We start from the raw sequence: 23,656 nt of genomic DNA on the forward strand, positions 1-23,656 counted from the left end.
CCTCATTTGTATGATGTGGTATAGTAGATACCTCCAAACATTGTGATGAGGATTAAATATGTAATAACATAGAAAGTGCTTTGGCCCATAAAAATGCTCAAGAAATGCTATTCATTCAGAAATCTTTGGAAAATTGACTAGAGGTAAGGAAATGTGCCATATTCACTCTTCCATACCCTGTGTCTGGGGACTAGGATTCTCAAAACTATAGTTTTCCTTGTCAGCTGAGTTTCCATTAAGTTCTGCCAGTAGAGGAGGAGGAGGGGAGAAGGGACTTAACTCCATTCTTCTTGCCAGTGCGTCCTCTCAGTGTTGTGGTTGTGAAGTGGCCTTTCACCCTGATGGTGACAGTTGGAATCAGGGTCTAGCTTTTCTCCCACATTCAAGCCACCTCCCTCTTTCTCCCTTAGAAGCCCCAGCAAGAACAGACAGGGCTCTCTGCTGGGAGGTCTGACTCCCCCCCCCACCCCAACCCCGAGGCATCTGAATTAGGGTGCTCCCATCTCTTCCCAGCCCCAGGCATTGTGGCTGCTTCCTGCAGGTCCCATCTCTGTGCTAAATCAGTGTGCTGCTCTTTACTTTTTGAAAAGTATTAACATCTACTTAGACAATTCCCTCTGTTATTTTCTCTCTGTTAAAAAACAGTAACAAAGCAAAACCAGAAAGGCTAGTGTAGTTTCTGTTTTTCTGACTGGAACCTGACAGAGAATGTTAGAGATAAGCTTTTTTTTTTTTAAGATTATATTTATTTGACAGAGAGATCACAAGTAGGCAGAGAGGCAGGCAGAGAGAGAGGAGGAAGCAGGCTCCCTGCCAAGCAGAGAGCCCGATGTAGGGCTCGATCCCAGGACCCTGAGATCATGACCTGAGCTGAAGGCAGAGGCTTTATCCCACCGAGCCACCCAGGCACCCCTAGAGATAAGCTTTTAACAATGTCCTAGGCAAGAAGTAATGAAGGCCCGAATTGTTGATTGAATGTGGAGGGAGAGAAGGGAGAGTCAGTGATGACTTTGGACCCAGTGAATGAGAGGGTGGCAGTGCTCTTCTGAGGAGTAAAGAAAACTGGAGAGACCAGGTGATGAGTTTGGTGGCTGGGGGTTACTAAGTTTGAGGTATCACAGTATGTGCAGTAGAAAAGTCTGGAAGGCAGCTGTAAAGAGATCACGGCATGCATGGGAGTCATGAACATAGACAGATGAGGTTGTCACAGGAAAAAAATAGAAAAACGAGATGCAAATGAAACGGGGAGTTGTCCACCGGAAATGGGAAAATCAATCCTAGAAAGAGGCCAAAGACGACAACCCACGCAAACAAAGAAAATGTGAGGGAGGAGGGAGCAGGAACACAGTCTTATAGAATGTGGATTTAGGGAGCTGGAGATGAGGAGGAGGGACCAGAGAGGGGGTTGGAGGGGAGGACAGTGTAGAATTCAAGACGAGTTCAAAGAGGAAAGAGTCACTTGTCAGGAGCTGAGGAGAGGACAGCTGAAGAGATACGGGATCTGTGGCTAGGAGGTTATCGGCCGGCTCAGGAGAGCAGTGGTGGCTGGGAGTGGGGTGGGCAGCAGGGAGGGCACTTGGATGCCTGATGCTCAGGCAGTAAGATGGAATGGAGTCTTAACGGTGATGGCCTTGAGATGAGCCGAGCCGGGAGAAGGCAGTAGCTTGGGGGTGAAGTGGCCAGGTTTGGGTTTGTTTGGTTTGTCGGGGCCAGGGGAGTGAGACTCTTAACAGTGTGAGGCCAGAACCTCATTCCTTTCCCTAAATGTCTGTGTAGTCACATCAAAGACTGCATTTAATCCCTTGCACAACTGTTAGGCACACTCCTGAGAATGCTTCCTGTGACTTAGCAGATGGGCTGGACACTGGGCAGTGAGAAGTGGGACATCTTGGACGTGGCCCATTCGGTAGTGCAGCTGTGGGGAGTTCACGCTGTCGTAACCGCCCCTCACATCTCACTGGCTTAACACAATGTGAGGCTAATTTCCCCCTCTTGTTACGGCCTGGTTAGCTGTTTGCAGACACTCTTATCTGTGGGAACCCACGCTCCCACCCGGCTAGTGCTTCCACCATTTCCTAGAGCCTCAGTGCCCCATGGCCCTTCTGCATCCACAGATGTGGAAAGAGAACAGAGACTGTCCTAGAGGTCTTGGGGGCCCGGCCTCCATTGGCCAGTCTCAGTCCCACATCCCAGCCAATGACAGGCAAGCCTGGAAAAAGTAGGACATTGCCCAGGAAGTTGAGCAGAAACACAAAGATGGCTAACACACAATAAGCTGCTTTCTTTGTTTTGCTTTTTTTGTTGTTGTTGTTGTTTTTCCGTTTCCAAACTCCTTCACTCCACATATAATAATCTCTTCTTTCACATTCTAGCAGAATTTGCTTGCAGTCCAGCCTACAGGCTCTCCTGCTCCCCTTCCTCAACAAATGTTTACAAAGTGCCTACTGTTCTAGAGCACTATGAATACATACACATCACATTCTAACAAAGGAACAGATGGGAGTTCAAAATTGTAATGTGCAGAGAGCAGTGCTGTGTCACTTACATGCTGGCTGTGGAAACACAGAGGTAGATTAATTCTGCTCGGGAAGTTCAGGAAAGCTTTTGCAGAGGAGATAGCATTTGGCCCTTGACTTGATTATAGGAGCTCGCCAGGCTGAGAAGTTGGGTGAGGTGGTAAAGATGGAGGGGGCTCCATCTTCTAGACGTTTCAGGCAAAAAGAGCAGCATTAGCAGAAGCACATGATGGCGTGAAGATACTTGGCCTATTTGGAAAGCGTCAAGTCTTTGGCTGGAGCTGGAGCTCGTCTGGAAGGTCTAAACCTAAAGTTGAAGGGTAAGTCCAAACTCCTTTATGGACTTTGTAAAAGTCCTTATATGACGTATGGCATATGGGCCTAATTCTGTCCCTCTGCTTGGCCCCACATCTATATGTTGGAGTCCAAACTCCCAGAACCTCAGAATGTGATTGTATTTGTAGATAGGGTCTCAACAGAGGTAATTAAGTTAAGATGAGGCCTTTCAAGGTCCCTGATGCAGTAAGACTGGTGTCTTTATAAGAAGAGGAAATTAGGACACAGACATGCACGGAGGGAAGGCCATGTGACGACACAGGAAGAGTGGCCATAGATGAGGGGAGAGGTCCTCAGAAGAAACCAACTCTGCTGACTCCTTAATCTCCGACGTGTAGCTGCTACAAGTGCACAAATGTAATTTCTGTTTGAGCCGCCCAGTCCATGGTCCTTCGTAATGGAAGCCCTAGCTGACTGCTATGTATTCCAAAGGGTAGGAATGGAAGCGATGCATTCTAGAGACATTTGGACTCAGAATCAAGGAGGCTTGGGGAGTGAGGCAAGGGAGGGTGAGGGAGAGGGCAAAGCTAAGGATGACTTGAGTTTTGGGCTCAGTCTCGCAGGTGGATGGATGGTGGGGCTGGGAAATGTGAGATGTGGTGGCAGAGAACACTGCACAATCCGGTGATCATTTCGTGTGTGTATCCTACCCCTCTGCAAGCCTGGAAGTCTCTAGGGTAGGGAACTTCCTAGTGAAGGCCAAGGGACTATATTGCATTTAAAATCCGTGCAGGTTAAAGGGGACTTGATTGACTTATTTATCACTGATGTTATTAATTGTTCGATTGACATTGATGGGATCCCAAACAACTCTGGCCAAAAGCTTACAAGTTAAAAATAATCGCCGTACCCTGCCTTCTCCAGAGAATGTAAAATGTACGGTATTTCCACCCTCTGCTCATTTTACTAGAACTCCATGGCCGAATTACCCCAGCATGGGGTCTCTGGACAAATAAAGGGTACTTCTACCTTATCTCTTTGAAGGTAGAATGGGACACAACCCCTGCCATTCTATCCATACCAATCCAATAGAGAACATGATAAAATGTAATTGCATTTTAAGCATCAAAAAACTAGTAGGTAACAAAGTCAGTGAGGGGCTTTGTCTATATGATAACGTGTGTCATCAGCCCCGAAGTAAGTGCTCCTTTTAAAAGAAAGCCTTCTTGAGCCTTGGAGCAGAGATGAACCCATGGTTTCGTCTAGACACTCACTTGCTTTCATTTCCTCCCAGAAATCAGAATTCTCCCAGGGGCGGTTGAGATGCAGTCGTCGTTAAAAGCAGAGCCCCAAGAAAATATGCACGCCTGGGCTGCTGAGAACTTGCTGAGGATGCAGAGACATTAATTGGCTGCATTTCATGGGTGAGGCCGGCAATTTGACGTAGGAGAGGTTTTCAGAAAATTGCTAAACCCTAGGGAATTGTCCCAGAATAAAAGAAAATCATCCTCCCGTTGTTTATAACACAGAAGCAAACTCCACATTTTGTTGCCATTTCCGGGTTTTCATGAAATGTGTGAAGATTGCGAAGCCCATCGTAGGACAAAAGGACTGACGCTTCAGCAGTTTTTTGGTTTTGATGTTCCTTCCAGAATTTGGTCTCATGTTGTCTGCTTCCTCTGGAACTCCGTTTCTTTCTCTGCCAGCAGCGAGGAAGCAGCTCTGCAGGCAGATTCTGGAAAGCCCGCTCTCCTTCGCCTCTTGTTCCTTCTGCTCACACGGTCCCCAGGTGACACCAAGATTCATGACATCCTTGCAGTGAGTTTTTGGAAACCCCTCTCTGTTCCTGAAAATCTCCCTCTATTCTAGAGAAAAGATCGAGAGAGACACAAGGTACCGCCAAAGCATTTATTGCCTCTCCCACCCCAGGTGTCAGAAATAGTAACGCATTGGTTACGGGTTAAACTGTTAATACTCTTCTTCCAAAAGTGTTTTCTAACTTTGGGTCAAGACTATGATCACTTCTGAAGAGAAATACTGCCTGGCCCCCAACAAGGGGATGATGGGGCCAAGGCTTCCCGTCTGGCAGGAGGACTCGGCAAGTGCGAAAGACTGATGGAAAAACACACACTTTTCACTCTTTCTTCTCCACTTGTTGTGTGAGGCCTCCAAACCCAATACCTGTAGGGCCAAAATTTTTGGCATAGCAAACTGTGAACGAGAAGTTGGGGGGGGGGGTAAAAGGGAGAGAGAGAGGGTTGGTTAGACCATCATCGTGCTTCCTGGGGTCTGACACAGCCCTTCCAGCTCTGAGAGGCATCCTTGTGACACAACGATTCCCAAGTTAACTTGGGAGTACGTTGAACTACATGGACTTTCAATCTGCTGATAAAGATCGTTGATACTTCTGGGCACTTAGGACTCGGCGTTCACAGGCATTTTCTCATTTGAGTGAACGTAAAATGGCCCCTGCTTGCGTGCCAGCCTGGTCCCCTCCTGCCTCTGCCTCCTTCCCTACACCCCAGGCACACAGAACGACCCAGGGTCCCTGGAATGAACCGCAGTGCCCTGGCTTGGGTGCCGGAGCACGCACTGCTCCCCGTTCCTGGAATGCCCCCCACCAAAGCTCACATTCACCCTCCAAGACCAGAGGAGGCTTGTCTTCCAAGAAGCTTCCCCTAACGCCCAAGCTGCTCATTCGCCTCCGTGTGCTGCCGCACCGTGTGGCACTGGGGCTTTGTTCCCCTGGCATCACGGTTGTCTATGTGTCACTCGGTCAGCTGACTGCAGCACCACTTTAGGGGTTTTGGCCTGCGAATGCTAAGGACCCTCTGTGCTCTCCACTGTCGGGAGAAGTCACGTCCCGTGGGATAGCGCGTTCCTTCACATTCCATCTCCCCGCGAGCAAAACTTTGGCATCCTGCCGTCTTGATTAGGAATGGCCTCCTCTGCCCCTCCCCATCGCTCCTCTCACTCCATTCCACCACACGCACTTGGAGACCGAGGGACATCATCATTCCGTGCAAGGGTGGGGGAGCCCCACTGAGAAACTGTGGCTCTGGGGCTGAGGGGACAGCACCTTGCCCCTAATGCGTCCCTCCCTTTTCTTAGCATCAGAAGAGAGCTAACCTCTCCTCCTCTCCACAAGACAAAGGGACCTTTGGTGGCATCTGGGGGTAGAGCAGGAGGACAGGAAGAAAAACCTGTTCCTCAGTTCTGTCCCTGCTATCACTAAGTGATACGCAACATTAGAAAGAGAAACGCCAGGAAGGAAGGAGATAGAGAGCAAGAGTGGGAGGGAGGGAAGGATATAGTATGTCTGGATGAACTAAAGAGAGGTCAGACTCTCTAAACTAATGAACTGTTATTTAGTCTAATGAACTAGAGTTCATTCTCCCCTAGTCACCTGTAACCACCGCTCAGGTAGGTAGAGGGCGTTTGGGTTTTCAGAAGGGAATGTGATGCTGTTTATTGAGGCCTGGGCCTCTTCCAGGACCAGAGTCAGGACCTTGTTTCTCCATGTCCCCTCTCCCCCCAGGCTGTTTTGAACCACTGAGCATCTGTAAGCATCTGTTCTCCCCACCACATGCTCCAATGGAGAGGGCCAGAGCTGGGTCGGGGGGGTGTGGAATTCTTTCCCTCTGGTGATTTTGCTCCCCATCCTGAGAGTCCAAACTGCCCAGGCTGAACAACTGTGCCTCCTGGCAAACACAGGCCTCTTGGCTGGACATAACTTATCCTCTGGGAATCCTCCTTGGGAAAACATCTCATGAGAGTCCCTGGAACCACTCACCTTTGCAGTAAAGTTCCCCATCTTTGTCAGTGACGTTCGTGGACTCTAAACTCTTCCCACAGATGGCGCAGCGAAAACAGGTCTTGTGCCAAGGCTGAGGGGCGCAGAAGAGTGGGAGAGCTACGTTAGTGTGGGGGGCCGCACATTCTGTTTCCATGTGAGAGCTCACCAGCAGCATATAAAGGAGTGCCACTATCTTAACCTCTCACACATCTCATTGACCCCAGAATAATTTTTCCAGGGGTTCAGAGGAAATGGATTCGGCCAGCAATTCTCAGAACCCCTACAAATAAATTTATCAAAGTGATCACTGTGTGTATGCCTTCAGAACACGCTAAATAGAAAAGGGCTTCCTCCTCCTAGAAGATCAAGGTATAAAGTACAGAGAAAGGAACTTGGGGGCACTGAATACGTTCATTTACACTGAATATAAAGTTAAAGAAGAAAAGAAGTGAAGAAAGAAGGCAATTAACCAGGAATTCAGCTTTGCTTGAACTCTGTGTGTTTCTCATGGAAGAGAGTTGCAGGGTTTGGATCTTCACAAGATGGCTTCCTTCCGCACGCCTGCCTGTCCCCCAGGCACAGCCTTGGGTTCTCATACATCTTCAAGGAGCCAGGTAGAGACTGCCCTCATATTTGAGACCAGACACTCTCCAGGGCCCTTGTTTCCACCCACCCCTCTCCACTTCAGTATAAATGGGTTTTTGTTTTCCTCCAACAGGCCCAAACCCTTCGGCGAATACCTTGACACCAGAGCTTGTAGGGCAAGTGTGCGGTAATGTCTCAGACACGGGGGGACTCCCCTAATTGCCAAGACCCTTGTGAACAAAGATGCTTCTCACTGCCATGAGGGGTCTGTTCTATCCATCCATGGTGACTGAGTTACACAGTGATGACGGGCTCACGGGGCTGACACCTTTCTGGAAGGATTTTGGACACAGAAGGATAAGGGGCTCATGCACCTTTGTATCTCCAACCTTCTAGCTGGGTGCCTTCTGCCTAGTGGACTGAAACTTGTTGCATCGAATTGCACCAGTTCTAGTTTCCAAGGGTTCTGCCGCGAGTGGCGGCCACAGCCCAGGAAAGTAAGTGAGGATGGGTGGCTCCTAACATGGCTCCCGGGAGCAAAGGAGGATAAAGGGCCTGGCTCCCACCTGTGCACGGTTCCTACTCTCCTCTCTCATTCCTCCTGTGCAGATGAGCAAGTCCCATTTGGCTCACATGGCAGTCCTTACCTTGCCACCTCCCATCACCTTCTCAGCAGCATAGACTGACTTTCCGCATCGGGGACACTTCTCCGACTCTCCAAACTTTGCAGTGAACTTGGAAGGGTTGCTGGTGGTGGCCGAGCGTGCAGGCTTTGGGGACCTGGTGGGAACAGAAAAATGAATGAAACCTATAGACCTTGTTGGCAAAGGGGACTTAGCTGTGTGACCTTGTGCGAGTTACTTAACTTCTCTGTGCTTCAGACTCCTTCTCTGGAAAAGGGGACTAATCATGGTGCCTTCCTCATAGGGTTGTTGGGAGGGGTTAATGAGGGGACATGACAAGAGCACCTAGAAGTCTGAGTGTCTCCTGGGAGGTAGTAAGGGCTAACAAACCTCGATCTCATTGGCTTAAATCTTTCCTTTCTCTCCTAAAGCCTTTAGCAAGGGTTCCATGTGCATTAGCTTGTGTTGTTGTTGTCATGTTAGCATTGCTGCCAGTGTTTAGATTTTTCTATACCATCTCAAAGCCTGCTGGTCTGCTTTATGGAGTGAGCTGTGAAGATATTACAGAGCAAGATGGGATCTTGACAGTTGATCGTAAGCAAACCACAGCCCAGTACACTGATGCGTCCTTGTCACGGTTCAGGTTGTCATCCTGCCTCAAAAGGTGACCTTTCCCAGTGTGAGCAACATCTAAGAAGCACAGAAAACCCCCACCTCATTTCCATCTCTATTGGTGTTTCCTTGTATATTTACCACTTGCTTCTCATTATAACCTCTAAGACAGGCAGGGCTGGTTGGGGGAGAGCAAGGGTTCCAGGGGTACCAGCCCAAGGTCAGGCAGCTCATGACTGGTGGTGCTGGGATGAAACCCAGGTCTGTGGACTCTTGTCCCTCTTGGTATAGCATCACAAGGAAGCCCTAACAGAGAAGAGTGGGCTTCAAGCAACGTGTGGCCAAGAACGCGGTCGGTACCTGTCTTCACTAAACAGTGTTCAGTTGGGACTGAGTGATGAGAAAAATTCAAATGACTGGTCATACATCGCTGCACTATTTTCCCAGGCTCTACCATGGCCTAACCTCTTTGGAAGGGGCCAGATGACAGTTTAGATGATCTAACTCTGCTCTCTGGGGGAGGCCCTCCATGGGCCACTGTCTCGGGTGGCCCTTTCTGTCTAGTCCCACTGTGGAGCTGAGCCTGGACACCAGCTGGCCAGACAGCACTGTGGGCGAGTGTCTGTCGGTCTGTACTCGGTTCCGGGCTGGAAGGCAGCGTCATCATCAAGATCGTAGGCCAGCCTGGTAGATGGAGCTTGTACAGGGTGATAGCCCGGCTTCCCTTGATCACGCCGGGGGAACGTCAGCACTGTGTGGTCAGTGGGCAGCTAGGGAGGCCCACTGCCCTCCCTGCAGACCCACCCTCCCTGTGATGTGGACGTTAATCATCTTACAGCCCGAGGGAAGAAATCTTTCAGTGACAAGCACACAGCGAATGGCCACTGCTTCCCGGTCATATGTATGTGATTTACACCGAAACACTCAAAGAGGAAGAAGCGAGACTCCATGCAGTTTTGGCAAAGGTCAAACAATGGAAAAGCTGTACTTTCTGGGTTTCTCTTGACATGCAAACCAAGAGCCATGGTGTAAAAGTAATTGCTCTTTAGAAAGGCAGATAATTTGAAGAGAGTCTTAGGAGAGATGACACATTGTTAAAACTTGGTCAGACTGAGTATTCCTATTGTTGGCAAGTCAACAATCGAGTCCATTCTCCCACTTCCAGAAAATGTTGCTATGGGGACAGAATGAACTGTCCCGGTGGCTGGGGCTCTACTGGGCTGGGAGAAGCAGGGCAATAACTCACTGTTGGAACTGGAGGCCCAGATGTTCGCCTGTGTCCGTGCTGAGGCAGCCCGCGCCTTGTCCGTACCCGATCCCCTTGGGGCCGTACCTGCGCCCATAGCAGACCTTACAGTAGATCTCGGACTCGTGAGCTGCAACCGTGGTGCTGTCGAGAGCCTTCCTGCAGGCCACTGCCGGGAAAGGGAGAGTCAGGGGGCTGGGGCCACGGTTCCTCCCTGCCTTTCCCGAAGCCCTGATGCCATGCTCAGGGCCAAGAGGCCCAGCGAGAGGGGCCCTCTGGCCAAGAGCACAGCTCTGATTCCTGACCCAGAGCATTCTGAGCCGTGGACCCCACGGCACCCCTGATTTCACAGGTGAGGAAACTGGGAAGCAGAGAAGGGGACAGAATGTGCTCAGAGGAGACCAGCTAGACAGAGGGGGAGGCCGGGATTGGAACGGGCTGTGTGGTCTTGGACCAGCTGAGAATATTGTCCCTGAATCTGAACAAGCTGAATCCCTGAGTGTCTTAGCCCAGATGACCCCAGGAAAGTGTGTGCCTGCACGTGTGTGGGGGTGGGTAGGGGATAAGGCGCTGAGGCTGGGAATGAGTTTATTCTCCCTTAATTATAACAGAATCAGGGTGGAGCAGTTTCTCTACTTACCATGGCCTTTGTTATGCAAGGAGACAGCTACCACTGAGGTTACTTTTCATCCAGTTCTGGAAGCAGGAGGTGGTGAAGGCGTAGACCTTCAGCTTATATTGGCTTAGCCCTGGGTCACTATATATTACCCAATATAAAGTATCCCCCATAATAGAAAGGATATAAGACAAGCCTCCATTTTCCAAAAAGAAAATATATAGAGAAGTTTTTTGGTTTGCTTTTTTCTTTTGCCAATTTGAAAAAATAAACTCTTTCCATCTAAAACTAATGATATACTATATGTTGGCTAACTGAATTAAAATAAAAAAGGGGGGCACCTGGGTGGCTCAGTGGGTTAAGCCTCTGCCTTCGGCTCAGGTCATGATCTCAGGGTCCTGGGATGGAGCCCTGAGTCGGGCTCTCTGCTCAGCAGGGAGCCTGCTTCCCTCCCCCACCCCCGCCTGCCTCTCTGCCTACTTATGATCTCTGTCTGTCAAATAAATAAATAAAATCTTTAAAAATAAAATAAACTTTCAAGGATATCAATGAAAGTGTTAAAACCTCCTAATATTTAATAATATTGATCAATAATAGGTTGATTTGGAGAGTTTCCTTTTTCAAACCTCCCACAAATTCAGGAAATGAGTGTATCCAAATTCTTTCTCTGTACCTTCACCATCAGGGTCTCCCTATCACTGGTATCTTCTTGAGGCAGCAGACTCAGCTCTCCAGCTCCCTGCTTCTGTCTGTGTCTTTCAGGGCCAACCCTGTTTGTACTTGAGTGGGAGGCTGTCACCTGGAATTTGTATCTCAACCAGAACTTCCTATCAGCCCTATCAGCATCACATTTGAACAGCTTTAAAGAACATGTAGAGGGCACCTGGGTGGCTCAGTCAGTTAAGCATCTGACCCTTGATTTTGGCTCAGGTCATGATCTCAGGGTTGTGGGATCGAGCCCTGCCATCAGGCTTGGTGCTTGCCGTGGAGTTTGCTTGTGATTCCCTCTCTCCCTCTGCCGCTAGCCCCACTGGCGCACTCTCTCCCTCTCAATAAATAAATAAAATCTTCTAAAGAATGTAGGATTTTTGTAACTTAATAAGTCGCTGCATTGCTTTATAACAGTGATCCTTAAAGGTTGTTTATGGTCATACTCACTGCTTGTAATAGTGAGGACGTAGCCCCAAGAATGAATTAACATGTGCATTCATTTACTTACTTCCTTTTTTGTTTTTAAGCCATTCAAGTGACCTTCAAAGGCTGTCCAGCTTTGAATGAAGTTGTTGCAGGGTACTATGTCTTCCCCAAACTGTATTTTATTTAAAAACATAGTAACTGAATATGAGAGTGGGGAAGCACAAAGTTGTGGGTGAGGGGCTGGTGGCTGTATGGATGGAGAAATGAGTCTATGGAAATTCATTGAACAATTATGTCAACGTTGTATGTGTTAAAAATTCCCTGTAAAACAAAAAATCGAGAGACTATCCTACAGCATGAGATACTTCATAAGGCTTTGAAGACACGGCAAACCCTTCTTATGAGGAATAATTTTTGGAGAAAAATGCCTTACATTTAAACATATATATTGCCTATCTCTACCCTTCTTGTTACTGTCAGCTGCAAGTCTCCAGAAAAGCATCTCCAGTATTCATTGATGTTCTAGACTGAGTTCCTTGAGGAAAGCACTTTTACTTTAATATCCTCAGAACATAGCATGGGGCCGGCCCAGAGTTAGTCTGCTGTGAACGTTTGTTGAATGAATGAGTGAGTGAGTGGATGAATGCACGCAGGCCCATGGGAATCATGGTCAGTGACTCGTCCACGATTCTCAGCATGTAAGTAGCAAAGCCATGACTGGCCTCAGGGCCTCTGACTCCTGCTCCAGTCCATCCCTCCAGGACTGTGTATATCCCATCATGCCTGCGTCCTTCCTATAGCCACGCCCCCTGGGGCCTGACTAGCTTCTGCACCCAGGTGCCGCCGCAGCTGCTCGCTGCTGTGTACGTGACGGGCGGTCAGTGCAAGATACACACCTATTTCTATCACTAATTACAAACAAAGAAGAATATAAAATACCCCATGAATGATGTATCTGTTGATTACATGTAGAAATTATAATTTTTGGATATACTGGGTTAAATAAAATGTTTTAAAATTAATGTCACTTCTTTATACCTTTCTAAAAATATACCTACTAGAAACGTTAAATGTATATGTGTAGTTTGCATATTTCTTTCAGACAACACTGGTAAGAAGGATTAAGGTTGTCTAGAAGTTTGGAGAACACCGGCCAGAGGACAAGCTAAGGTAGGCTCTGCTTTTCAGAATCCTACTCATGACAACTACAGGTTGGCCTGTAGACAGGCACGTCGTGGGATGGTAAAAGAGAAAAGCATGCTCCTCCCCAGGATCCTTCTGTCCACTCCCACAGAAATGTGTGCTGCTTGGATCCTCATCCCATCCGTGAGTTCTAAGGACAATATCAAAGCGTTAGAAGGGCTGTACCAGCAAATGCTCACATCCCTTCCATCACCGCTCTGTTGAACAGGGCATCTTCCTGCCACTTGAGGAAGACAAGACACCCCTGACCATGGAAAGCTTCCCTACCATGTCCTGTTCTCATTTAGTAAAGTGGATCAGAGGAGAACAGAGGCCTGATCGGGAACCAGTTTTCATTTTGTGACAACATATGTATGGTGGGTGCTGTCGTCTCCGTTTTATAGACGGGGAAAGTGAGGCTCACAATGGTGAGATCACTTGCTCAAGGTCACGCACTTCTTACATGGCACAGCCCAGACTCAAGCCCTAGTCATTTGTACTCTAATTCCAGGGGTCTTTCCGTTACTCCTCAAGCCGCTTCTTCTTAAAGAGCACTAGGTGTTTTTGGACAAAAGCCAGAAGGTCATAGAAGGCACTCTTGAGCAATGACTTCTGGGTAACTGGAATAATAATGTTGAATCTGATGGGTGTGTATGATGACTTAAAAATAATTACTCATTGGGGCCCTGGGCGGGGTGGTTCAGTCAGTTAAGCATTGGACTCTTGATTTCCGCTCAGGTCATGATCTCGGGGTTGTGGGATTGAGCCCTGTGTCAGGGTCCGCCATGCTGGGCATGGAGCCTGCTTAATATTTATGCTTTCCCTCTCCCTCTGCCCCCCCCCACCTCAAAAAAATTACCCATTGCTAGAACCCAAGGCCTTACTTAGTGAATCCACCAACCCAGACACTCAGAGCTGTGTATCCCCCGTTCTTCAGTGAGAACTCGGTTTGCCACGGAAGATAACAGATCATGGGAACTCCCGCAGCAGGTTAAACATTATTATTTCTGGCAGCTTAAGGATAAAGTGCCTCCAATCCTTAAAGTTCTGTGTGAAACAGTTTGGGACAATGCGATGCTTTATGGCCACTGGGCTAGATCGTGGAGGTCGTGTGGGGAGCCACGTGTGTGTGTGTGGGGGGGTCTGCCAAATGTCCAGCAAAGCTAACCCTTAAGCCAGACCTACAGGAGCAAAGCAAGGAAGGCAGGTGGCCAAAAAAGACTGTTCTCCTAGAACTGGACTAGCCATTGAAAACTCTAGAATGAAGTCATGTTGAATGGACTGAGGGTCTGAAGGTACAGGTTCTACTCCAGGCTCTGCTGCGGGTGTTTAGAGATGAGAAGTGATTTGTCCAAAGTCATGGGTCAGTCTGGGCCAGACTTCCAGATGGACCCTGGGATTTGTATTCCCCCCCAGTTTTGGCATTTGTGCATCTGTGTCCAGCTGATGATGGTAAAGATTCCCTTCTCAGATGATGGTAAAGATTCCCTTTGTCAGCCTACTGGTGCCCAGGCCCCAAACTCTTCCCTTCTGGACTGTTATAGAATCGGCTGCATTGCCCCTCGCCTGACACAGGTCCTCTCTTTTGGAAAGACCAGTCACAGCCGGCTTCAGAACACTGGCCAGTGGGAACAACTGAGAGCCAGATCCATCCTGGCTCCAGATAAGCAACAGCTTCCTCTCTCTGCCAAGTCACACTTTGTAAATGTTGCTCCTGGGTCAGGGTTCTCAGTGCAGTGGCATCAGCACGCTAGCTTGTTCTGACTTTGCACAGCAGGGAAATGGCCTCCGAGCTGGGCAAACAGTTGGCAAGAGGGTGCTCAGGAGAATACCATCCATTTAGGTGGGGTCCCAAAGTGATATTTCTATTTTTTAAAAGTAAATTCCAAACCCATGCCCGATGTGGGGCTCGAACTCATGACCCTGAGATCAAGAGTGAGACACTTAACTGACTGAGCCACCCAGATGCTCCCAAAGTGATATTTCTATTAAGTTCCCAGGTGATGCTGCTGCTGTTGGTCCTCGGACCAGAGCCTGAGGACCACTGATACACAGTATCCGTGGCTAAATGGGAAATTTGAAATGCCCTCTGGATGCTATGGGGCCCTCATGCTGTTCACCCAACTCACTGCAGTGGAAGCAGGTCTTGTGGAAACTCCTTCCATTGCACTGGATTTCTTCTGCGTGGTAGACTGTCTTTTCGCAGGCGCCGCATTTTGCTCCTCCGCCCCAGTTTGGCATCTTGAAGACCTTCTGACCAAGGTCAAGTCTAACAGGATATAAAGGAAATAGACCCTGAATGTTGGTAACCTCAGGAGTGCACCAGTGCCTGGTAGTACTGTGGCCTAAAGACCAGATCCAGCCCCAGTGTGTTTGGTGGTTTGTGCACGCATGCATTCATGCGTTGAGCAAATACTTACTGTGTGTGCATCTCTGAATGAGCTTGGACACTCAGATGCTTCTGAGCCAGTTGCTTTACTACTTTAGGACTCAGTTTCCTCTTCTGTTAAATTTCAGTAGCACCTGTCCCTAGATACCTCTCAAGGTTCTTGGAAGGAATAGATGAGCTAATTTTGCATATATAAAATTATAAACAAATACTGAATATAATTTTTGTATCTGAAATTTTAAACATTCCAGCGAAGTGGGGATAATCTATGAAAGTGGCATATCTTCTTACCTAGCTCAGTGCTTCTCAGATCGCATCAGATCTTGCTACTCTGCAGATGCTGGTTTGGTAGATGTGGGTGAGGCAGGGAATTCTGCATTCCTAACCGTCTCCAGGCAGAGCTAATGCTACTCATAGGGGACCACCGTTTGGGCAGCAAAGCCTTAGCTAATCTTGCTGATAAAAATCTATGACAGATAAGCTCTCCCATTCAGATTTATTCCTCCTATCCCTTAGACCCAAGCAGTAAGCACTACACTAGCTGAGTAGTCGGAACACCTGCCTTCCGCTCTCAGAGCTCCCGCTGGTGGCCGTGGGCAGTGAGATGAACTGCATGGCTTCTCTTCTGTCTGTCTCCCCACCTGTGTTATGAAGAGAGTCATTCTTTCCCTTGTGTGTATATAGCATCAAATGAAGGGACTTGGCAGAGCTCATGGTGCCAGGTGTGATCCCAGGAGCTGAGTGATAATGCCACGTGTCCTCCCACACCCTTCCAGGACATTCTGCTGCAAGGAGCGGCTGGTAGTCACAGTCCCAGGTCCTCATTGTCTCCTCCCCATAGCATTTGAGTGAAAGATACCAGACAAGGGCATCAAAAAACAACTTTCCCTTTCTTTCTGCATCTATGCATAAGTATGCATCCAGTTGTTAGTTTTCCCAGAGCAGAACTAAAATCAGCCATCCATAGTCAATGAAATTTCTGAAATCCTGCTAGCTCCGGGGGGCTGAATTTTCTCTGAGATCCTTTGGTTTCTAAGAAGCCTGGTATGTCATCTTGTCATTGACACCAAGCACTATCAGGCCCTTCCAAGTGGCTGCTTCTGACCTTCTCTTTCCCTTCTGGGAAGCCAGTCACCTTCTTATAATAGTTGGCGATTAACGCTAAGCCCTCCTGGGTCAACGGTCCAGATTGTGCCTTCCAGCCTCACAACAAAGACAGATTTTGCTAAGAAACAGAAGGTAAATAGCAAACAGGCCACTAAACCTGATATCAGAACCAAAGGGAACATCTCTACCTAAATGTCCCTGTAAAGAGCTTTCCCATCTACAAAGAACAGCATGAGGTTAGCCAGGAACATCCTACCCTTCCTCTCATAGGAGCAGGCCCTTCTTTTTATTCAGTAAAATTTTAGAAAATATACTTTATACCTTTTTTTTTTTAAGGAAACATTTAATGCATCTATTTCTGTAGTTCAGGTTTTTGGAGAAAAGAACAATGGATTTTGAAATGAAAGGCTTGAGATCAAGTCTACATGCCTTCGTTTACCACATATTTACTACCTACCTATCATGTGTCAGGCACTATACTAGGAACTTGGCGATGGATCAAGGGGAAGAAAACGTATAAAAATAAATAATTTGTGTCACCTAGAATGAGAAGACCACATTCTAGAGGAAGAAGCAGGAACCAGAATACCCCATACCAAAGAAGAACCTTATTAGAGCACCATGCAAACTCAAAGGAGAATATGGCTACCCGTTTAGACTGGGGATGAAGGACATGATTTGTTGGAGGAGTCCATGTGACCTTTTGTATGGTGAACAAGTTTACCAGATAGAGAAAAGGAGGAAGGACATTTCAGGTAGAGAAAAGAGCACACAGAAGGGCATATCTTAATATCTTCTAAAAGAGCCCAAATTGCTTATTTTTGACTCCATTAAAAATTTTAGGTCTCAGGCGCTTGGGTGGCTCAGTGGGTTAAAGCTTCTGCCTTCAGCTCAGGTCATGATCTCAGGGTCCTGGGATCGAGCCCCGCATCAGGCTCTCTGCTTAGCTGGGAGCCTGCTTCCCCCACTCTCTCTCTTGGCCTGCCTCTCTGCCTACTTCTGATCTGTCAAATAAATAAATAAAATCTTAAAAAAAATTTAGATCTCTACGGTTGGTATAGATCTTCAAGGGTTGACCAACCCCCTTATTTACAAACCAGGTAAGGCAAAAGAAATAAACATTTGGGAGTACTTTCTTAGCTAATTTCTTTTACTAAGATTCACCCTTCTCTGATTAAAGATGATACATTCTTTGGAAAAGAGTAGAATCACATAGTTTTTTGTTCATGTTCAGTTTGATCCTGGATTGTAACATAATATAAAATAGAAGAGAAATGTAATACATAGCCGGGAATGAGACAGTGACACTTGTGAAATTAATGAGATGGAAAATTTCAATGAAAACAAGCCTAGGTCACATTTCTTATCTCAAATCTTTGGTGGAAATCTCATTGGCATGTCCTGCAAGTTCATGGTAGCCAGAGACAGCCCTTGGGAGGATGTGGGCTGGCGCATTCAGTAATTGCCCACACATAATACTTTTCAAAGTGAGGATAAGATTACAGATAATACCTTCTTAAGAAGGTAATGGATCCTAGCACAGGTTATTTTTTTAAGTGATCATAAAATATCTGACATACATGTATTAGGACTTGAAACCCAGAATAGAGATCTGTAAGCATTTTACTAAACAGGTGCTGACTTCCATTTTTAAAGTTGGAAATGTAGCTACGGAGATTAAACACAGAAGACATCTCTGATTTCTTCTTCCAGTGCTCAAAGGCCAAAAGGCAGAGGGTGTTTGTAAAGCACCTCGGAAGACATGCGTCCTAGTCTTGACCTTGTGACCCTGAACTTGGGTGAAATATGATGGAACTGAAAGCAGTATTGAGCTAGTCACAGGCAAGGCATCGTTACCCCCTTTACTTCAGGTTATTCAAATAGCACCAATCTGCTAATTAAATCACTGTGATTTGAAAGCACATTTTAGTCCTGGCTCATAAACATAACCTTTTCAGCCTCCCACATTGCTTTGGAATTCCTGTGTCTCAACACTCTGCTAACCAGGCCCAGAATGTGAGTTGATACTGGCAAGATACCAAGGGATGGGTCATTTGTTTATCAGCGTTGCCTGGCACAGGCGAGGGTCATTGAAGGTAGGATGCTAAGTATAGGCTTGCCTGTCACTCAGCCCCATCTGCCACCTGGGTCACAATCTCCATCATATCACCTGGCATTACTCCCCAGGGCCAGTCCCGGAGATGGCTGTGCTGTCACAGAAGAAGTCGAGGGTCAGGATTGAAATGGGAAACAGTCTGGGGTTCCTGAAGATAAGATAGATTGCAAGTTTTGCTACATTGGGTAGGAAGAGGGTGAGCTCCAGACTTTTAGCTACCCAGATCCCGGTGAGACCTGTGTCAGTTTCTTCACGAATAATACTGGGGGAACTATTATACCAGGGATATGCCACAGTGTGCCCTGGGAAAGGCACTGGATCAGATGCAAGAGGCTGGAGTTCTAGCTCCATCCCACCTCCTCAAAGATGTGTGATCTGGGGAAACCAGCAAAGCTCTCTGAACTTCAGGAACCTTTCTTTAAAATGGGCATGAGAGTCTCATCTCTTCCGCTATTGCTGGGAGGATTGAAAGAGTTCAAGTACCTCAAATCCCTCTGTAAACCACCTAGTATTCTAAAATGTGTGAGCTAGGGCACCTGGGTGGTTCAGTTGGTTAAGCGACTGCCTTCAGCTCAGGTCATGATCCCAGAGTCCAGGGATCAAGGCTGGCATTGGGCTTCCTGCTCAGCAGGGAGTCTGCTTCTCCCTCTGACCCTCTCCCCTTTCATGCGTGCTCTCTCTCTCAAATAAGTAAGTAAGTAAATAAATAAATAAATAAATAAATAAAATCATCAAAAATAAAATGTGTGAGCTAATTAGATTTGCAGTAACTCTGAACCGTCACATCTCAATTTGAACTTTTAAACGAGTAACTGCGCTATGCGTCTTGGCACCGTCTTCCTACTCCAGCGCTCACCGTTCGTCTGTTATCAGCTGTGGATCTGAAAAGTGATCCTTAGAGTAGAAGTGGGTGGGGGAGATAAAATGGGCACCGAGTGACTCGGTTTCTTCTTTGTAGGGGTCTGCTAAAGAATGTTGGGGGGAAGGGAACCTTAGGCCATGACTTGGAGCAGAAACTATTAGTGACAATGCCATTTCCGGCTCAGCGTGGGTTCATGTGGTCACCCTTTAGAAGCTTGATTCTGCATAGGGAGTTAAATTGTCTACACTGGCTCAAGCCAAGATTTTGTATCGTGGGAGCGTATATCTGGAATGTAAGCAATAATTACCAATCTAATAATATTACTATTGAAGCTGAAGCGTGTGGTGTCCCTTTGGCCAGGCACTGTGGACTAGCTCAACCTGTCTTCAAGGTAGACACTATTACAAAAGTTGCCTTTTATAACTTTTGGGGAGATGGAGTCTTAAGGAGATTATGTTGCCCATGGTCACATGGCGAGATAGGAATTTAGGTCTCTGACTCCAAAGCTGTGTTCTTATATTAACATTAGTGGGGCATCTTGGTGTCTCAGATGGTTAAGTGTCTGCTTTCAGCTCGGGTCATGATCTTCAGGTCCTGGGATCGAGCCCCACATTGGGCTCCCAGGTCAGTGGGGAGCCTGCTTCTCCCCTACTTCTACCTCTCCCCCTGCTTGTGCTCTCTCTACCTCTGTCTCTCTCACTCAAGTGAATAAATAAAATCTTAAAAAAAGGAAACAAACAAAAATTAGCTACTCTTTATTGTTTCCTCCTTGTTGGTTGCTTTGTATGTACTATCTTTAATACAACAGCCCCACAGAGCAAATTTTGTCATCTCCATTTTGCAGAGGAGAAAACTGAGACTCAGAGAACTTGAGTGATTTATCTGAGATCACACAGCCAGCAAGCGGCAGGGCTGCCATTCAGACTCGAACGAAGCTCGTTCTATATCCCATGTCTCTGCTTCCAGCACACTGGAGTGGGCATAGGGTCAGCACCTCCATGAACCAAACCTCCCAGCTGATGGGAACTGGGATCTGATTGACCCCATTGTCACTGCATGGGCCAGAGAGTACTCCTGGGTGGGAGTATCAGGGAACCTGAATTTAATTCAGTAAAATAAAAGCCTCTCTAAGAGTCATTGCCATTCAGACACAGAAAGAACTCCTTTGAAGCTGGAGAGTTCCCTTTCACCGTGGACTTTAGCCTGGCCGGGGGGAGAGCTCCCTCAGGGGTGGGGATCCGGGTACCCGGTGCCAGACATGGCATGCCAGGCAAAGTCCTAAGCCTGTGCCCCAGGACAGCTGCTTCCTCACTTTGGCAGCCCTGGTGCCTAACACCAGCTGACCTCACTGGCAATGGGGACATGGAAGGGATGCAGCCAGCCCGGGCAGAGTCCTCATGGCCCCGGGAGACCATGCCCTTCAGCTTCCCCGTGTGGGATACTCAAGGTCACTGGCTTCGTCCTATGGTTTGAGCAGATGAATGAAGTCCCCTCTCTAGCGGCCCTTTCGCCAAGCCTGGGAAGCCGATCTTGCTTATTCCCAGCACAGAAGTAAGCCCGAGTGTTGGCTCTTGTCCCTTAGAACTCTGGGAAGACACACCTGCCCGCGACAAACCATAGCTGCGACACGCGGGTTACATTGCACCTTTTCTGAAATCACCTCTGACGTGTGGCCGAATTTGACTTTCAGAAACTCACTTTGCTCTATGTTGGCCCTTACACGTGTTTTTAAAGAGCACAGTGTGCCCTGGTTTAGATCCTGGCTCTGCAGCTTCCTGGCCACATGACCCCGAGTTAATTACTTTGCTACCTTGAGCTTTCGTTTCTTCCTCTGAAAAATGACTTCTCATGGGACTTTCTGCGACAGTGAAATAGCGTTCCATGCCTGCACAGGGCAGTAAACAGCCCACAAATCATATCAGAATCCTTTCCCACCACGAGGTCCACGCTGAGGTTCAGAAAAGGCTCCTGCGCGTAGCCCTTGTGACCCTCCCTGCCTCCCCTCCTGCTTTTCTCCACTGCGGCAAATAACTGTAGCTTTTCACGTTCGAGGCTGTCACACTTCTCTCTGGCCGCGAAGCCCGGCCCTGGCTACGGTACACCCAGACATCTGAGCAGCTTGCTTCTACCGGGAAGTCTGCCTGCCACGGGAGTTGTGTTTCCTGTGTAGTATATTCCCTGTCTGTGTCCTCCCTCTTATAAAGCAAATTAATCATTTCCTAACTCCCGGGCACTTTGTTATCCACCCTGACCTCTGGGCTTTCTTCATTACACTTGCACTTAGTAGGAAATCCTCCTACAGCCCACCGGCCTTGGCCCGGGGCCTTTTCTCAAAAGGCCCGCGTTTTTGCACGGTCTTACGTGACTTTACAAAGTACTTCCTGTAGTCCGTCTCCTTGGATGCTAACAAATCCCTCGCAGATAGATGGCCTTAGCTTAATCTGACTGGGCAGAACATAGAAACTCAAGAGAAGTTAAATGATGTCCAGAACTGGGTTCTGAACCATTTCAGTAACAGATGCTATTTTCTTCTATTTCCTTCTTCAGATTCCCAAGATTCCTGAGTCTGTTCTTCCAAGATTCTGTCTCTACCTCTTTCAGGAGGATTATGGTGATTTGCCTGCTGAGTGATCACGTTCACTTTCCTCTCTCTCTCCCTGTCTCTGTCTCTGTATCTCTGTCTGTCTCCTTCCCCTGGCCCCTGGGTTCTTTCCTCTGTCTCTAATGGATGGCTTGTGTGCTTGGGCTGCCGAGCACCTATCTGCCCGAGCAGAGGGAGCACCAGGCCCTGGGGGTAAACTGCCCTCTCTGACAATAGTAGGGCTCATTTTAATGACCAGCTTGATCAGAATGGAACCAAAACCAGGTCAGAAGAATTCCTTACATTTTCTGGGTCATACAGCAGTTTTCTATACTTTGTGATGACTTGGAGGTACCCAGCACTGAGATTTGGTCCCAAAAGTGAACCAAGGACAAAGGCTTTCCCTGTTTCCCCACCCTCCCCTGCCTTGGTGCTGCCTGCCCGCCCCCCAACCTCAGCCCCAGCACACAAGATGGTCACCACAAGCTCATTCAGTTGGGTTGAATTACTGCAGAAAGGCAGAGTTCCTCAGACCTGTCACCCAACTCCTTCTTGGGGTTGTCACTGGCCCAGCTCAGGGATGGGAACAGAAATTAGAGGTGGCGGCTCTGATCTTTGGTCAGCATCTCCACTCAGACCATTGCTTAAAACCACTTCTCATTCATTCTCCGTCACACTCATGCCTGTCATTCAAATGCTTGACTGAAACCGGGAGGAAATGCTGGGAATCACCCCTCCCCCTCCACAGGGAATTCTCATCCCATGAAATAGAGTTTTAATGGATTTTTTTCGGGGAGGTTGATTTAATTTTAAGTTATTAGAAGCAAGCCTGTTGCTGTACATTCTTGGGATATAAAATCTATTTTAAACCAGCAAATTTCACTGAGCATTGCCCATGCGCAAGGCAGGTATGGTGAATGATAGAAACCTGTCCTTCGCCCACACCTTCTGAATAGCACGATCTCTTATAGTCTGAACATTGGAAAGCTGGCTTCAGCGGTACTGTATACTTTGTAACTGTTTAGGACATTATCACCCTCACAGAGGAGACCTGAAGGCAGGAAGTTTTCCAGAGATCCACGTCCAGTCGTTATGTGGTAGTTCTAGGACTGGTATGGTGTTTTGATTAAGACACTGGGAAACATTCCAACATGGAAATAGTCTTAGGCCAAACATTATCCCTTACTCATTTCTCTGTGAGGTTCTCTTGAACCCCCCAATACTCATCCCCCTTTTAGAAGTTCTGTTAAACAACTGTGGGTCCACAGCAGAACAGCTTGAGCCCTCCTTACACAGAAACAGAGTGGACACTGGCGCCTGGGATGCAAAACACACCCTTAACTCTACAGGACTCTTCCGAATCCCACCCAGCCACCCAGCCAGTCTACCCCCAGCCCAAGTGTCTATGTTGCTCCACGTACCTGCCTGTGCGGTCTCTGTCGGCTCAACTGAGTATGGGGGCTCTCGTCCTCTTTAAATACATGGAGGCCGTCCCCAGCATTGGCCTGTGGAGGGAAGGGTGGGAGGGAGGCCGAGGGGAGAGGGTGAATGAGACATGAGTAACACAACTGCTATCAGAGGCTGAAAATAGCCTGTGACCAAAGCCCTGAGTTTTGTCCCCCTCACGCCAGCTGTGAGCCCTTAGAGAACAATATTGCTTGGGTTCTGTTTTAATTGCCAGCTGCCCATGCACTAAGGGATCAATTTGTGGAATGTAAATTTTTGATCAAGTGGTCGGAAGAGGAGTTTCTATTGAAAATCATTTTTCCGGGCTCCTACTCCCTTCCTGGAAACCAATGCAGGGTACCTGCAAATGAATCATGAACCATATCTGGGAGGCCTCTGGAACTCCGAGACACAGGTCACGACACTCGCGAAGAGAACTCAGGGCTAAAAATAAGAGTGATGGGTGTCTGAAATGATACTTAGATAATCTCTCCAAAGAAGCTTGGAGGAAAAAAGGTCAGCTAATCATCAGGGTCCTGGCCCTCCATGGCCTGCCATCCTATGAA

The 23,656-nt window shown here is 47.8% G+C and overlaps 1 protein-coding gene across 1 annotated transcript; it reads right to left on the minus strand.

Moving 5' to 3' along the window:
- Window positions 1-4,681: 4,681 nt before the first annotated feature.
- Window positions 4,682-23,193, minus strand: CSRP3 (cysteine and glycine rich protein 3). Its single transcript, XM_032881196.1, has 6 exons — window positions 23,066-23,193; window positions 14,719-14,858; window positions 9,655-9,823; window positions 7,821-7,953; window positions 6,586-6,679; window positions 4,682-5,003 (listed from the first exon to the last, which is right to left on the minus strand). Exons 2-6 carry the CDS (start codon window positions 14,828-14,830, stop codon window positions 4,927-4,929), a joined length of 585 nt encoding a protein of 194 aa, XP_032737087.1. The 5' UTR covers window positions 14,831-14,858; window positions 23,066-23,193; the 3' UTR covers window positions 4,682-4,926.
- Window positions 23,194-23,656: the final 463 nt, after the last annotated feature.

Source organism: Lontra canadensis, unplaced genomic scaffold (assembly GCF_010015895.1).
Source record: "Lontra canadensis isolate GAN:19392208 unplaced genomic scaffold, GSC_riverotter_1.0 scaffold74, whole genome shotgun sequence".
NCBI classification, from domain to species: Eukaryota; Metazoa; Chordata; class Mammalia; order Carnivora; family Mustelidae; genus Lontra; species Lontra canadensis.